The sequence below is a fragment of the Cyprinus carpio genome, chromosome B8 (genome assembly GCF_018340385.1).
Source record: "Cyprinus carpio isolate SPL01 chromosome B8, ASM1834038v1, whole genome shotgun sequence".
In the NCBI taxonomy this organism is placed as follows: Eukaryota; Metazoa; Chordata; class Actinopteri; order Cypriniformes; family Cyprinidae; genus Cyprinus; species Cyprinus carpio.
Window position 1 is genome coordinate 21,727,699 of NC_056604.1, and position 15,591 is coordinate 21,743,289.

Genomic DNA, 15,591 nt, shown 5'->3' on the forward strand with positions numbered 1-15,591 from the left:
TAACAATCATTTTCTAATAGTGAATTAAAGAGTACAAAGTAAATAGGAAATGTTAGTTATACTGTATATAACACATAACATCAGTTATAATAAAAAAAAAAAAAAGTGTCCCAGAAACATGCCAATTGGAGTGATATTTGTTATCTAATGCAAACGCATTCAAAGTAGATTAAGTGTTAAAATACTTTGCTTGGGGACACTATATATAATAATTATTTTTATAAAAATATTTCAAGTTACTGCAAACAGGATTAGCATACTATATTCTCGCCACAAGGGGGCAGAACAATATAAGTTAAGCGTCTGCACACATTCAGTCCAAGTCAAAGCAGTGTTATTCATTCATCCTTTTTATTATTATAAATGAATAACAAATATAAATAACAAACAAAATACACTTTTATTTTTATTTCAGTTTTGGTTATATTTTACTACTTCAGCTTATTTTATTTCAGTTAGTTGCCAAAGCAACATTTCTATTTTTTAAGTTTAAGTTTTACATCTAAAAATACTATTTTATTTCTACCTTATTTCAATAACAACACTGTGTCAGTGCTACTCAATCAAAGAATAATGTGGAAAAGTTTAGTGTTGAGTTGAACTGAACTAGTAGCATGTCCCTTTTAATTTTTATTTTTTTTAATTATTATTTATATTTTAATTATTATTCACGTTTAAATTTAGTGACCTAGAAAGCTGCAGATTTTTACATTTTGAATCCTAAATTTTCAGTGTGGTTTTAGACTTTTGGACCCCAGTGCATATGAATAATAAAGTTCTCAACACACGTGGAAGAACGTCTGCAGCAGTAATGTTTTATGGCTGTGCTCTTGCCTTGTGCTGTGAAGACGCAGGGGCTGAACTGATGTGAAACGGACTTGAGGGAGGTGTAGGAAGACCAGGAGAGATTACGACTACTTCCTGGGTCATATCCGGAGCCATGAAGTGCTGTCTGGATCCACTGCCGGGAAGAGCCTCGTCCGAGAAAACGATCCGTGAGCCATTGAGATGGTCGTGCACCTCCACTCTTCTCTGAGAGAAAAACAAAAGTTTTATTTCATTACCTGGAATCACTGTTTCCATCCATCTATCCATCCATTTTCCATACTCCACTGGGTCGCAGGGCTGGAATCCATCCCAGTGTTTTGGGACACAGCCAGGTGGGAGACACCCTAAACAACAGGGCTCACACACACACATGCATGCATGCACTCACACCTACTGCAGGGGCAATTTATAGTGTCCAAGTCACCTATGCAGAATATCTTTGGATTACGGGGGAAAACCACACAGACACGAGGAGAACATGCAAACTCCACTGACTCAGCCGGGACTGCTGTGAGGTGACAGTGCTACCCACTGAGCTGAATCACAGCTTCCAAAGAAACATATGCATGACATTCAGTCTTGTTCTCAAGAACTGGGAGTGAAGGTTTAGATAGTTAGTTTTAGCAGTAAGCCCCAGTTGTTTTATTCTGTAATTACACCATCCTCTTGGCAAAAGGTTTATTCCTCTACTGATTACCCTTGAGAAAAAGAAGTGAATGTGCACTTCTAGTGTACTTCTAGTGTACTGTAGTATATTTTTTTAATTGTACTTGCAGATAAAATAATTTTAATGAAATAAAATTACATAAGGGTATTTAAAATATATGTCCTTCAACTAATTGCATTTAGTACATTTATTTCATTGTAAATAATGCATTTAAGTGTCAGAAAACATTTATTATTTTAAAGAATATTTCTTTAATAAGTACTTTTTTTAAAGTATGCTAAAGCATACCTCTATTCACACGAGTAGTGATGCACTGAAATGTCAGAATCCAACAATATTTGGGCAAAAAAGCAATGAATAAATATAAATAAATACATACATACATACATACATACTTGCTACAAACTATGCTTTTTTTTTTCATTTTTATATATTATAAATAAATTTAAATACAATTTTATTTTTATTTTTATATATCAGTTTTAGTTATTAATTTTAGCACTTCAACTTATTTTATTTATACTTTCATTGCCAAAGCAATATTTCTATTTTCACTTATTACTGATTTCATTTAATCTAGTGCAGTCAAACGATTAATCACGATTAATCACATCCAAAATAAACGTTTTTGTTAACATAATATATGTGTATACTGTGTATATTTACTATGTATATATATACATATAAATACAAACACATGCATGTATATATTTAAGAACAACGTGTTGTTTATATATTAAATATTTATAATATATATATATATATATATATATATATATATATATATATATATATATATATATATATATTATAAAATATAATAATATAAATATATATATACATGTAAATATTTTCAAAATATATACTGTATGTGTGTATTTATATATACATAATAAATAAACAGTACACACATATATTATGTTAATAAAAACTTTTATTTTGAATGCGATTGATCGTTTTACAGCACTAATTTCATCTCATTTTTATATTTAATTTTATTTCAGCTTTATTTGTAATAAACAACCAATAAAAATAACAACTACTTTAACAGTTTTAGTTTTAGTAGAGGATACACTTCACAGTGAACAAAACTTAAGCTAAAATAGAAATTTGTAAATTTAGTTAGGATGACAAACCAAAACGCAGCTCATTGCTGAATAACTTTATTATGACTGGTTTAATTTATCACCTGAGAACACTCTGAACAGAATGAAGAGTTTCGTAACCAAATTAACCAAATCTAGCTACTGAAATCTGATTTCGGTTTTTGGCTAAATGAAAACTTTTAAGTCTGGTTTTGGTAAACCTTGCTATTGATAAATATTTAGAGTTTTATTGTGATGGTTCTTAAAATTGAATTGTTTTGTGTTTTTTGTGTAATGAAATGTGTTTATGCGGTTTAAGTAAAAAAGAAACACATTATTTCCACATACTGTACATTATTGTTTCTCCTCTATGCCCCGCCTTCTGAAACTCGTCGATTTTCACAAGGCTCATCTCTCTGAAAAGCGAGGTGTGCTGAGATTGGCCAGCTATCCAGCGCGTTGTGATTGGCCGAATGCCTCAAGCGTGAGATGGAAATGTTACGCCTCTTAACATACTGTGATGCCTTGTCCAGCCGGAGCGACCAGACATAAACATAAAACTCATTATAAACGTGATATAAACATGATTTCTAGTCGTGTCTTCTCTTGGAAGGCGAAGGCAAAAACAAAGTAGTTTCGCTTTCTCAATGAAACAGCGTCACACACCACAGCCTTGAGTGAGCAGAGGCCGGAGATCTAGAGTGAACTGCGGCCAGCTTGAATGAGCAGAGGCGGGCGAATTGAGAACGGTACCTTGGTCTTGCAACAAACAAATGTGAAGAACACATTTAGAACGCGTGTTAGAACGAGCCATTTCAGGGAGGCATGGACGAGTCTCAACTTTTATAAAGAATGTCTCTTTGGATTTGAGACTTAAGTCTTTGCAACTTCACAGATCTTCTTTATTCACAAAGAGCTTGTAACACTCCAAAGAGAAAGGAAAATTTGAAATCACATCATATGACCCCTTTAAATGTATTATTATATTATGTTTTATATTTTTGCCAGTGACCATTTTTTGAAAGGGTTTTGGAAAGCAACTATAGCCATAATAAATCTGCTCTCTTGTCAGCTCCATTTGTTATTCATTCAAAGTATCAAAACAAACTGTCCATCCTAGTCCATTTTAGATTGTGGATGTTCCAGCTTCTTACAGAGAAAGACTCTTTGTGGCTTAGTTTGAGGGGCCACAAGAGAAGAAACTACTACCTCATTACAGGGCCCTGTTTTACTGAGCTCCTTCATTCAAACTCTCTAAGGTGTGACTCTCAGCCAACAGGGTCATGAAGAGTTCACCGCAAATAACAGGTTAAGTTAGCATCACTGGGTAAGTTTTGCATTGTGAAACGTCTTCCTGAACTCCGTTCCTCTTCCTCTTGACTCGAACCCCAGCATCCCTCACTTTCTGCTCTCTCTGTGACCTGAATAATACTCCCTCTCTGCATGTGAACTCTAGGGGTCATGGGAAGATCCCTGTGTTCTCACAGATGGTGAAACTGTATCTTGTTAAATCATGGAGATGCTTTGTGAGCTGGGGGAACAGGGACTGGGGCTTTTTCATGGAAATCCAAGTCTAGTCCATAAATAGCTCTCTCTTTCTCTCCTCCTGTCATTGTGTAAAGGGCTGTTTGTAACGTTTCTTTCTTTCCGTGGTTCCAGGGCGTCTTTGGAGGTGATACTGAACAGCCCAGGAGCTGCCAAGGATCACAAGTAAGTGCAAGTGCAAACCACCTCACATTTACATGGGGTTTTTGGATTGAGAAACGCAGAGATCAAGCTTTGAACTCAGCAGATGCTCTTACCTGAGACTGCATGTCATCTGCAGGGTTCCTGGTCAGTAATCACTCAGATCTCAGTCTCACTGCCTGAAAGAAACAGCATTCAAAATAATGTTATTTTATTGTTTATTTCTATTTTATTTAAATCAGTGACTGATAACAGTATTCAATTACTGGTGTAACTCTTAAACTAGTCTGTTAACACCGCTCACTACTACCACTCTTGCCAACTACTGTACTTTCAATAGAAAGCACTAAATCCTGCTCAAAAAGTCAATAGATTACGTCATGTGATAATTAGCATATTGATGACGTCACTGAGTCATATTTGCATTCTGTCTAGTGTCAGCCCTTTGAATAGTTCATCTGTTTGTTTCTCTTCTACTCTCTATACTCACATACTGTATTACAGATAAATTCCTAATAAAGCTCTTCTCATGTATATATTTGTTTAATATATCTAATATATTTAAATATTTGCATTTTTCTGTTGACAACAGAACAAATACGAAGTAGTGACTGAAACGATCCCGCTCCGCTCTCTCCTCCCAGTGCTTTCCCGTCATCTCTCTACAGTCCTATCTCAATAAAAATGCTTTCAAAAGTTGAATAGAACAGCATTTATTCAAAATAGAAATCTTTTCTAACAATATAAGTCTTTACTATCACTTTTTATCCATTTAACACATTCTTGCTGCATAAAAATATTAAGTATTTCTTTAAAAAAAAAGAAAGAAAAAATTTACTGACCCCAAACTTTAGAATAGTAGTGTATATTGTAATACAAAATGTCTATTTTGAATAAACATTGTTCTTTTTAACTTTTTATGTATCTCAGAATCCTGAAGTAAGTATCACAGGTCCCAAAAATATGAAACAGCACAACTGTTTTCAACATGATGAAAGTGTTTTCAATGATTTCTGAAGGATCAGGTGACACTGAAGACTGGAGTAATGATGCTGAAAACTCAGCTTTAAATTACAGGAATAAATTATATTTCAAAGTATATTAAAATAGAAAACTGTTATTTTATATTGCAATAATATTTCACTTTTTTTCAATAATATTTTTCATTTATTTATTTTAAAGCAAATACAACTTAATTTGTAAATTTTTTAAAGAATATTTATTCCCCAATTTCTCATTACAATGGTGTTAGACTTCATACTGTCACCTACCTGTATTTCTCTCTCATCATACACATGAATGATATGGTTATTCTTGGATTCAATCCCAACAATTCTTTGCATATTTTGCTCTTTCATTGCCATGGCTGTCTTGGACAAAAGCAAAGTATGGTCACAGTGGCTGTAACAATGTACCACCATTTAACCTCAGTCTGTGGCGTGGGCTTGTCAGAGTTCATTTTTGATTGCTTCAACACTTTTTTGATAAAATTAAATGTGCAAGACCAGAAAGTGCAACTAGAACTACAAAAATCACAAGACTTTGAAACGTGGCCTGCTTTGTTGCCATGGCATTGAAAAACTAAACAATGACCACTGGTCAAACTTTCCAACAAGCCATGAGGATGTGAAAACCAGCACAGATGACCAATCATATCTGCTGTAAACATCCTTAGATATAACTGAACCAAAAAATGTTTAAACAAGGAAAACTGTTTCAAACATAAGAACATTTTCCTATAGCTCTACAAAAAATGATGTTTAAAAACCACAAAAAACTCAGTCATCATGGCAACTGGGGAACTGTCCAACATGAAATGTTTCATATGACTTTAGCTTTCCATTTGACATCAACGTTTCCCACTCTGAGAGAGTAACCATGAAGCACTCCTAGAGTGTTTTCCATGTGAGATGATTAACTATGAACCAGAGACCATAATGATTGCCGTCAGTTTCCTGAATGCTGTATCCACTGCTATGAACACTGGGCTTTTCACACAGGGGATTATATGTTGGGTTATTCTCTTCTCTCATTCTCTTGGCCCAGATGACTCACCAGTCTTGAATGAGCTCCATTGCATAACAGAAAACAATTGAGTGCGTGTTTATGTATGTGTGCTTCACAATGATCTCTCAGTATGTGAGGGTCCCACAGTGGGGGGGTTACTTGCATGAGTGGCACTGCTTATTAACACATATGGATTTGTACTGAATTAATGAGAGTGAAGTTTCACAGAAGTGAAATATTACTATATAACATTAAAGGAATAATTCTCTCAAAAATTACATTTCTGTCAGTTATCCACCCTCATGTTATTTCAAACCAACAGAGCAATATGAGAAATATGGGAAGAGAGAAAAAGAATGACTTTATATTGCACTGCTTTTGCATTTGCTTGTAAAAGTTTAACATTCCTCCAAGAAACTTTGTGTTTGCTCACAAAACTTTTGCGTTCCCACCCAAAACCCTGCACTGACTTGCATTTTTAGCAAAAATATTGCATTCTGCCATGAAAAAGAAAAGTGATCTCAAAGTTAGGGGATTTTTTAGTTTTTAGGGGAACGCAAAAGTTTTGCAAGTGAACACAAAATTTCTTGGGGGAACAAAAGTTTCATGAACAAACAGAAAGTCTCTCTGGGGAATGCAAACATTTTGCAAGTGAATGCAAACTTTCTCTGGAAAAAGCAAAAGTTTCACAAGTGAACATGAAATTTTTAGGAGAACACAAAAGTTTTGAAAGTGAACACAAAGTTTTTAGGAGAACACAAAAGTTTTGAAAGTGAACACAAAGTTTTTAGGAGAACACAAAAGTTTTGAAAGGGACACAAAGTTTTTAGGAGAACACAAAAGTTTTGAAAGGGACACAAAGTTTTTAGGAGAACACAAAAGTTTTGAAAGGGACACAAAGTTTTTAGGAGAACACAAAAGTTTTGAAAGTGAACACAAAGTTTCTCTGTGGAACGCAAAAGTTTTGCAAATATACAAAATTTCTCTGCGGAACAAATTTTTCTCAGGGAAACAAAAGTTTTGTAAGCAAACACAATATTTCCTTTTGGGAACACAAAAGTTTTGTGAACGAACACATACTTTCTGGAGAAAACAAAGGTTTTGAAAGTTTCCTGGGGAATACAAAAGTTTTGAAAGCAAACACAAAGTTTTTTAAGGGGAACAAACATTTTGACGTTTCTCTGGGAAATGCAAAAGTTTCACAAGTGAACAGTTTTTGGGGGGAACGCAAAAGTTTTGCATGTAAACGAAAAGTTTCTTGTGGGAACAGGAAAGTTTTGTAAATTAACAAAATTTCTTGGGGGAACACAAAAGTTTTGAAAGCAAACCGTTTCTTGGGGGAATGCAAGCTTTTGCATGCTTTTGCAGGCCAACATAAAAGATTTGCAAGTAAAAGCAAAGTTTCTGGGGGAACGCAAATATTTTTCAAGTGAACATGGATTTTCTCTGACAAAAATTGTGTCTATTCCTCACAAAAGCTATTACATGACTTAGACAGATTAGCACAAGTCAAAAGTACTACTTTTCTAAAGCTGGTGCTTTTTGTCATTGGAATTTGGTTGAATCCATACAAATTCACTTTCATTGTATGTGAAATAACTGCCATGGCATTCTGCTAAACAACATCTTTTGTGTTACATGGTTAGACGAAAGTGGGTTTGGCACGTGAGGGTGTGTACAAAACATTACAAAAACATTTCGAAATCCACATAATTTGGCATAAAACAAAATAGTTTTCCATAGCAAATGCCAAATATCCTGTCTATTTCCCTTTCATGACGTCATGTGACACACGCAAGGATCATAGTTGCATTTGACATGTCAAAGTGTTACAAACAAATCATTCATGTTTATTCTCTTCAGCAGTCAACGGAATTCAGTTCGTAAAAGGGTAACGATTTCAGTGCATTGAATTAAACACTAAGGCCATTCATTCATACGTTTCACAATAAAGAAAAAGACGGCCAACCTTTTGCCTGTTTTTATCATTTATAATTATGAAATCCCTTTGTTGCAGACTGACATGCTTTGTGAAGTCATATCTCACAAGTTACTTAGTCAAAATAAAAGAAAGACCCATAATACTCAATAGCCAGTTCGGAAATGGTACAACTGAGAGTGAAGGAGTGTTGATTTATTGCACTGTCTGTCTCCACATGTACTGTATGGAGGAGACAAAGAGAGCCGTGTGTATGTGGGTGTGTGTAATTATAAATCTGAATGAACCTGTCAGAGGATTAAATCCTGTGCCACTCAAAATCAGGGATGGGTAATTGTGGGCATTAGTAAGTTCGACTAGTTTTCGATTTTTATTTTAGTTTTACATTTTTTTTATTTTTTTTTTATTTAACATTCAGACAGTTTGCACTCTACAACTCTTATAGCCATATATGTACCATTCAAAACTTTAGTACTTTTTATATCAATATATTTTTATCATGTTTATTTTAAATATTTACATTTGAAATAGAAATGTTTTGTAACATTATTAATGTATTTACTAATTAAATGCATCCTTGCTGAACAAAAGTCTTCAACTACCTTACTGACCCCAAATTTAGCTGTTCGTATGTGATGGCAAAGCTGAATTTTCTAGTCATAAGTGTCACATAATCTTTCAGAAATCATTCTACTTTGCTGATTTGCTGCTCAACAAACATTTCTTATTATTATCAGTGTGAAAAAACATGATTTTTGTTCAGGATTCACTGATAAAATAGACAGTTCAAAAGAACAGCATTTATTTGAAATAGATATCTTTCCAAAAAACATTATAAATGTCTTTACTGTCACTTAGTGCGATCGCGATTAATCGCATCCTATAAATACATGTTTTTGTTTATATAATATATATGTGTGTGTACTGTGTATATTTTTTATGTATATATAAATACTAATACACACACATACAGTATATTTTGAAAATAATGACATTTATATATTTATATTCATATAATTTATATTATATATAAATATACTTAAAATATAAACGTAACGTTTTGTTATTTTAAATGTATACATGCATGTGTGTATTTATATGTACATAATAAACACACAGTACACACACATATATTATGTAAACAAAAACTTTTATTTTGGATGTGATTAATCGCGATTAATCGTTTGACAGCACTAGTCACTTTTGATCAGTTTAATTAATTTTTGCTGAATAAAGTACTGATTTCTTAAATAAACAAACAAACTGATCCCAAATTTTTGAATGGTGGTGTATATTTAAATAATCTTTAGACTGTTGGTGCTCCCTGGAAGGGAAGGTTTTCCCTGGTTGAGAAGCACTGGTATAGCCTAGTTGTTTATGGACAAAAGAACCTGTCAAATTTAAGTCCCCCCTAAGAAAACCATCCTGTTAGTTTCAGGCAAAGCCAAAACCATACTAATTATACAGAGCTTCCTAAAGACCAATTAGCTGTCTAGTTTTTCAGTCAATACACTGACTAGTCAATTTGAGACCACTGTCTTTAAAGGTGGCTTTCTGAAACAACAAAACTCTAAATCAAAACATTTATGCCTTGACGTGCCAATGAAGAGATTGTAGACTGGACTGCAATGCTGTTGGCTTCGTAGACCATTATTACCTAAATGAGCACTGTGTGAGAGAGAAAGAGAGAGCACAGCGCCCGACAACATTCTCTCAGGAATTGGGAGAGGACTCATGAAACACAACCTAATACGGTCACGTCTCCCTCAGAGATCCGTTGGTGAAATATGCTCAGATTCTTCCACAGAACACATTCAGCATTACTGCTGTTTGTTTTGAGCGCTCCAAGCAATTTTTGCAGATTACAAAACTCAAACAAGCATCTGCAATGCATAAATGTTGCATTCTTCTGACAGCAGGCTAGCAGACCCAATTTGTTCATGGATTTCATCTGGGACATACAGTACTCTGCTGGATGGTATATACATCCTAAAACTACATTTGAAGTTATATAAGTCTATATTTACTAAATCACAGTCTTCAGTGTCACATGATCCTTCAGAAATCAGTCTAATATGCTGATTTGCTGCTCAAGAAACAGTTCTACCAATGCATATTTGTTTACAACAAACAATTCTGAAATGTATTTGCTTGAAGAGCCAGTATAAAGTGATAAAGGGGGAGGCATTGGGATGATGTGAACGAGTGGGATGAGGAATGTCCCTGCGGAGGACTCTGTAAACTTGGCAATGACATCAGACACGTGTCCCACAACTCTGAGGTCACTGGCACAAGACGCCATGGCTGGCCTGTTCTGCAGTATCTGGGAATGTCTTTGAGCTCCACATTGCACCATGTGTTTGTCACCTGCAGAGTATTTACTGGGGATGATCTAAACAAAGTTTTGGCATTCAGAAACCTTTATCCTTTTAAAACAGATAAAACAGCAATAATCATCCACTTACTGTATAAAGGACCGTCATATTGCAATACACAGTAAAGTGGATCCTAAAACCACAGAAACACCATTGCATCCTGACTTCCAGGAAAAATGTACATCAGCCATTCAGAATGGAGCTTTTGATTTTTGAAAGCCTGTACTGTACAATACAAATTGAACAGCCTTTGAATGTCTATTTAAAGGCATAGTTCACACAAAAATGTATTCACCCTCAAGTCATTCCAAACCTGTACTTTTTTGTCCACCAAATGAAATTCAGTGGGGTTCAGTTATGTTTTGGACCCCACTGACTGCAATTGTTTAAACAAAACCAGCTGAAACGCTCTTCAAAATATCTTCTTTTTTGTTCTGCAATAGAAACAACAGATTTGGAACAACATGAGGTGAATTAAATACGTCTTTTAGGCTGTGACTACACATAGGTAGAAAAAAGCATTGCTCTTAGGTTTAAACTTTGGCCTGCTTTGTGGGAAAAGTGCAATCTAAATGTCAAAACATTGTTGCTCTGCTCTTAATTTAGTTCTTATCTGCGTTTCATCTCATTTTATAGGAACAGACATGCAGGAAATCTGTAAGACCTAAATGAAAAATCATTAACATTCAATCAGGGTTCTGCTTTTTATGAGCCACTAAGAGTTCCGGCAACAACATTATTAAGCATTACGGCCTTTAGCTCCAAGCAGCGAACACGCATACCATCTGTGACGAGTAACTGGTTTGAGTAGGACACAAACTCTGCTTAATGAATGTCTGGTAGACTGCAGGGGTCAGTAAGTTAATTACTGCAGTCAAATCACTTGCATATGTTGAAGATAAATCAGGCTGCAGTGATGCTCTATGCAGACGAGTGTTGCTTTAGTCAGATTGTTTTTAATAAAACCCTATAAACCACAAACTCCATTGTATAATTGCACTCTTATTGGTTTCATCAATAACAGGGTCTATTTAATCCCACAATCTTCAATAGCCCTGAAATACAGTGTTATATTGATTAATAACTACACATTTGGAATCATACTGACCTATGACATGCTCTGACACAACAGAATCCATTCACATTCTCCTGTTACCTTAAAAAGCTATTTCTACTTGATGGAACCCATAAAATATTGTTTTGTTGGCATAAATTAATGTATTTAGTAGTGCTGTCAAAATGACCGTGTTAACACAGGTGATTAAATTTTCCAGTTTAACAGCGTTAAACATATTTAACGGGGCAAGGGTTGGCCACCCCATCAGTACTCACAGCTGCTGCTTCTATCTCTTTTTTTCTTGACAAGAATTGCATTTATTTAGGCGCAGAATGTATTTACGAGCACTTCAAACAGGAGACTTTTCAGATGTGCAATCCACTTCGCTTCAGCAGAACAACAGTGAACTCCGGTCAGATGAGATGTTTCAGGTCATATGTCAGTAAAAACTAATTTTCCTGTCCTGTCAGCCATTATATTGTGTGTTCTTTTTGCGTGTTCTTTTATTTTACGTGCAAATATGTGGGGGCGTTATGTAGTGTGTATCATTTCATATTAAAGCGCGAATGAAACTACGAGCATGCGTGTCAAATCCGCATCACATTTAGCAGTGGCAGCTCTTAAAGTAATAGCAGCCATATAACCTAATAACCCAGCTGCTGTGATGTGTGTTAATCAAAGAACAAAAGAAAATAAGAGGAGATCAAAATAACTTTTGTAGCTTTGAGGATTCATCTATATTTAATTTAGAATTTAGTGTTTGATAACTCTATTCAATTTCTGTATATTTCCTACAGGTAAATATGACATTTATTATAATGTGTTTATGTGAAGATTTGTTCAAGTTAACTTAAATTAGAAGTTTAATAAATGTTAAAATTGGTAGTTCTCAATTATACTGTAAAGTTTAATGGCTGTAGACTATTTTAAAGTATTAAAAATGAACAATTTCCTAGAGATATCAGTAGTATTGGTATCAGTGAAACTTTTTCCATTAAACAAATATTAAAAATATCTTTGCAGTATGTTGTTTCTACATTAATTTGAAGATTGAATGTGAAATATTGCAATATAAAAGTATATTTAAACATTTTAATGTTAGGTGTTATTATTTAATTTTAATTTTTTTTTTGTTTTTTTTGATATATTGACAGATATTTTATGTTGATTTAGTGATATTTCTGACTTGAATAAAACCAATTAACTTGGATGCTACCATTTCTATTTTTTTCAGGGCATACTCCCAATGACATCATCGCTGAAACATTTCCTGTGTCACAGCACTGATGTTTCCATCCGCCTTTAGTTGGTTTTATATAGAGATAACAATTTACCAGCCGAATCACAGTATTATGCCTTTCTTTTATGGCCTTTCTTTTATATTCTTTTTAAATAGCACTGAAACAATCCAACTCTGTGGGAATCCAAGACATTTAGTAAAGTGAAATCATGTTTTCCACAGGGAACTTTATAGGGATAGTTCACATAGAAACGAAGGCTATGTCATCATTTACTCACCTGCTTGCCGTTCCAAACCGAGTGATTTTTTTTCTTCCGTGAAATATAGAAAGTGACTTTTTGGCGAATATCCTGGTCACTTTTTTCAATATTATAAAAGTGAATGAGAATGGGGGCTGTCAAATTCCAAAATGACCATAAACATCCATAAAAGTAGTTCATATGGCTTATGCGCTACATACAGTATACTGTAAGGTTTAATGATGTAATATGATTCCATCACAAGCTCAAATCATTCTATTGAGTTGGATCGCTTCAAAGTTACCAGCTCACTGAGGGCAAGATTATCATGTTATGTTTAGTTGGATCCCCCCCCCCCCCCCCCCCCCCCCCCCCCCCCCCCCCCCCCCCCCCCCCCCCCCCCCCCCCCCCCCCCCCCCCCCCCCCCCCCCCCCCCCCCCCCCCCCCCCCCCCCCCCCCCCCCCCCCCCCCCCCCCCCCCCCCCCCCCCCCCTCCCCCCCCCCCCCTCCCCCCCCCCCCCCCCCCCCCCCCCCCCCCCCCTCCCCCCCCCCCCCCCCTGTGCATATTGAGTTGGATCGCTTCAAAGTTACCAGCTCACTGAGGGCAAGATTATCAGTGCAACAACATTTATGATGCTTTTGAGTGCTTTGGGAAATTTTGAAAACTTCAGTCCCCATTAATTGTAACTGCATGTTTGTGTCATGGAAGAACCCCATATGATGTAGGTTTGGAGCAGCACGAGGATGAGTAAATGATAACATTTCTGGTTGAACTAATTCTTTTAGGGCAACGTCACCAGTTACGAAGTCCGAGTCTCTGGTATGACTGAGTGACCTATGGAACATTAGTGAATGAGCTCCACCCGTCCACTCAGCAGAGTTAGTGACTTCAGGAGGGAAGGAGTGCACTACAATTCAAACAAATGTGAACAGCTCTTACATAATACTGAGTCACATGTTTCACGCTGGGTATGATAAGTTATTGCAGATGCTCTTTGGCCACAAGTTGGCGTGTTTTAGTGTTTAAATACGCCAATTTGTCTGTTATCAAGACATTATGAGTTTTTGGTGACTGCGAACGGAGTATACTGTAGGAGACACATGATTCCTCAAAGATAATAACTGCTAGTGCAACAGTGCTCGTGACTGCTGTGAAGCGACAGCTTGTTTTAGCGCTCACATGAACACGTATACATGATTGCATTTGATAAGATAAATACAGTCTCTAAATTGTTTACAGTGACCAAGGCCTGTGTGTTTAAAGCTACCAAAGAATACTCCAAATTTGAGTGGTCAGCAAAGAGTATGATCCTGATAAAAATAAAAGTCTTAACATGTGCTTTTATTTCGTTTTCCAGTTAAAATATCTAAACATGTATATCTGCTTTTAAAAAAGCAATTAAGTATATTAAAGCATTAGATTCAGTTCGCACTTGAGTAGATTCTTTTTTTAAATATGTGAAAATTCTGAAAAAGCCTGATCGTATTACATAATTTTGCTTCTTAAGTCATCTTAAAATCTTTTAAGGATGTTTAGATTTTTTTACTGGGAAATACTGATTTTAAAAAAGGTTTTTTTGCAGTGACGCATGTTGAACGCAAGCCACTGGCATTATTAGTGAAGGAATGGAATGGTGATTCATTTGTCTTGTTGACAGCAGTTCATGTTCATGGATCATGACATCATTGTCCAAAGATCAAAGGTCAAAAGAGGCACAGGTCAGTTTGAGGCTAAACGGTTCTGCTTTTGTGGATGAGTTTAACTGCACTTTTATCTATTGCCACAATTGTTGAGCTGAAGACAGAACTGTACTGACAAGATTTCATTGTTCCTGTGTCAAAATCCAGAGACAAGAACTTGTAAAATTTCACTGGTTGACCTTTGTAACAATAGTAAGTTCATTCTACAGTGTGAGAAACCCTTCAATGAATCAAATGACTTAAATATGCAGGTAATACACACGAAAATTACTAATCATAGATTTGATTCATGAATCAACTGATGTGCCTATAAGATCCAGATAAGAGTCCTGAAATAATATTCTCTTTCTGGTCACATTTTCACCTTAAAACCCTTTTTTTATCGTTCTTATTGGAAAGACACCAAAGTGAGGGGTCACACAGAATATGTAGACATTTATAACTTCTGTGGAGCCTGTAAAAGTGTCCATTCAATCATTAACAAACTCACTGAATAACCATGAGTCACTGAAACCATGTGCAGACCTTTGCTAAGAACTGCTTCTCAAATGCACCACATTTTTGACCATATTGGTGAATCCCAACTGTCCAATAACTGTTCATTTTCACGAAGGCATTTGGAAAATGTCCTGAGCATGGGTGGTTTGTTTGTTGCTCTGAAAAAGATGATCATTCCATCATGTAGTTTATATAAATATATCAGCAGATACAGTATAGTATACTTTCAAGATGAGTAATTAACTGTTCCTCTCAATTCAGAGTATATGT

The 15,591-nt window shown here is 35.4% G+C and overlaps 2 protein-coding genes across 8 annotated transcripts in view; both read right to left on the reverse strand.

Moving 5' to 3' along the window:
• The window catches only part of LOC109053914 (disintegrin and metalloproteinase domain-containing protein 9), a 1,168,157-nt gene that overhangs the window by 940,721 nt on the left and 211,845 nt on the right, over positions 1–15,591 (reverse strand). The window lies entirely within an intron of this gene.
• The window catches only part of LOC109046301 (vinexin-like), a 52,952-nt gene that overhangs the window by 23,615 nt on the left and 13,746 nt on the right, over positions 1–15,591 (reverse strand). For all 6 annotated transcript variants that reach the window (XM_042730100.1, XM_042730099.1, XM_042730103.1 and 3 more), the window contains exons 2-3: positions 4,383–4,445; positions 835–1,032 (exon numbers count right to left, since the gene is read on the reverse strand). In XM_042730100.1, coding sequence (XP_042586034.1) covers positions 835–1,032; positions 4,383–4,394 — 210 coding nt within the window. In that variant the 5' untranslated portion in view covers positions 4,395–4,445. The remainder of the gene's footprint in view (positions 1–834; positions 1,033–4,382; positions 4,446–15,591) is intronic.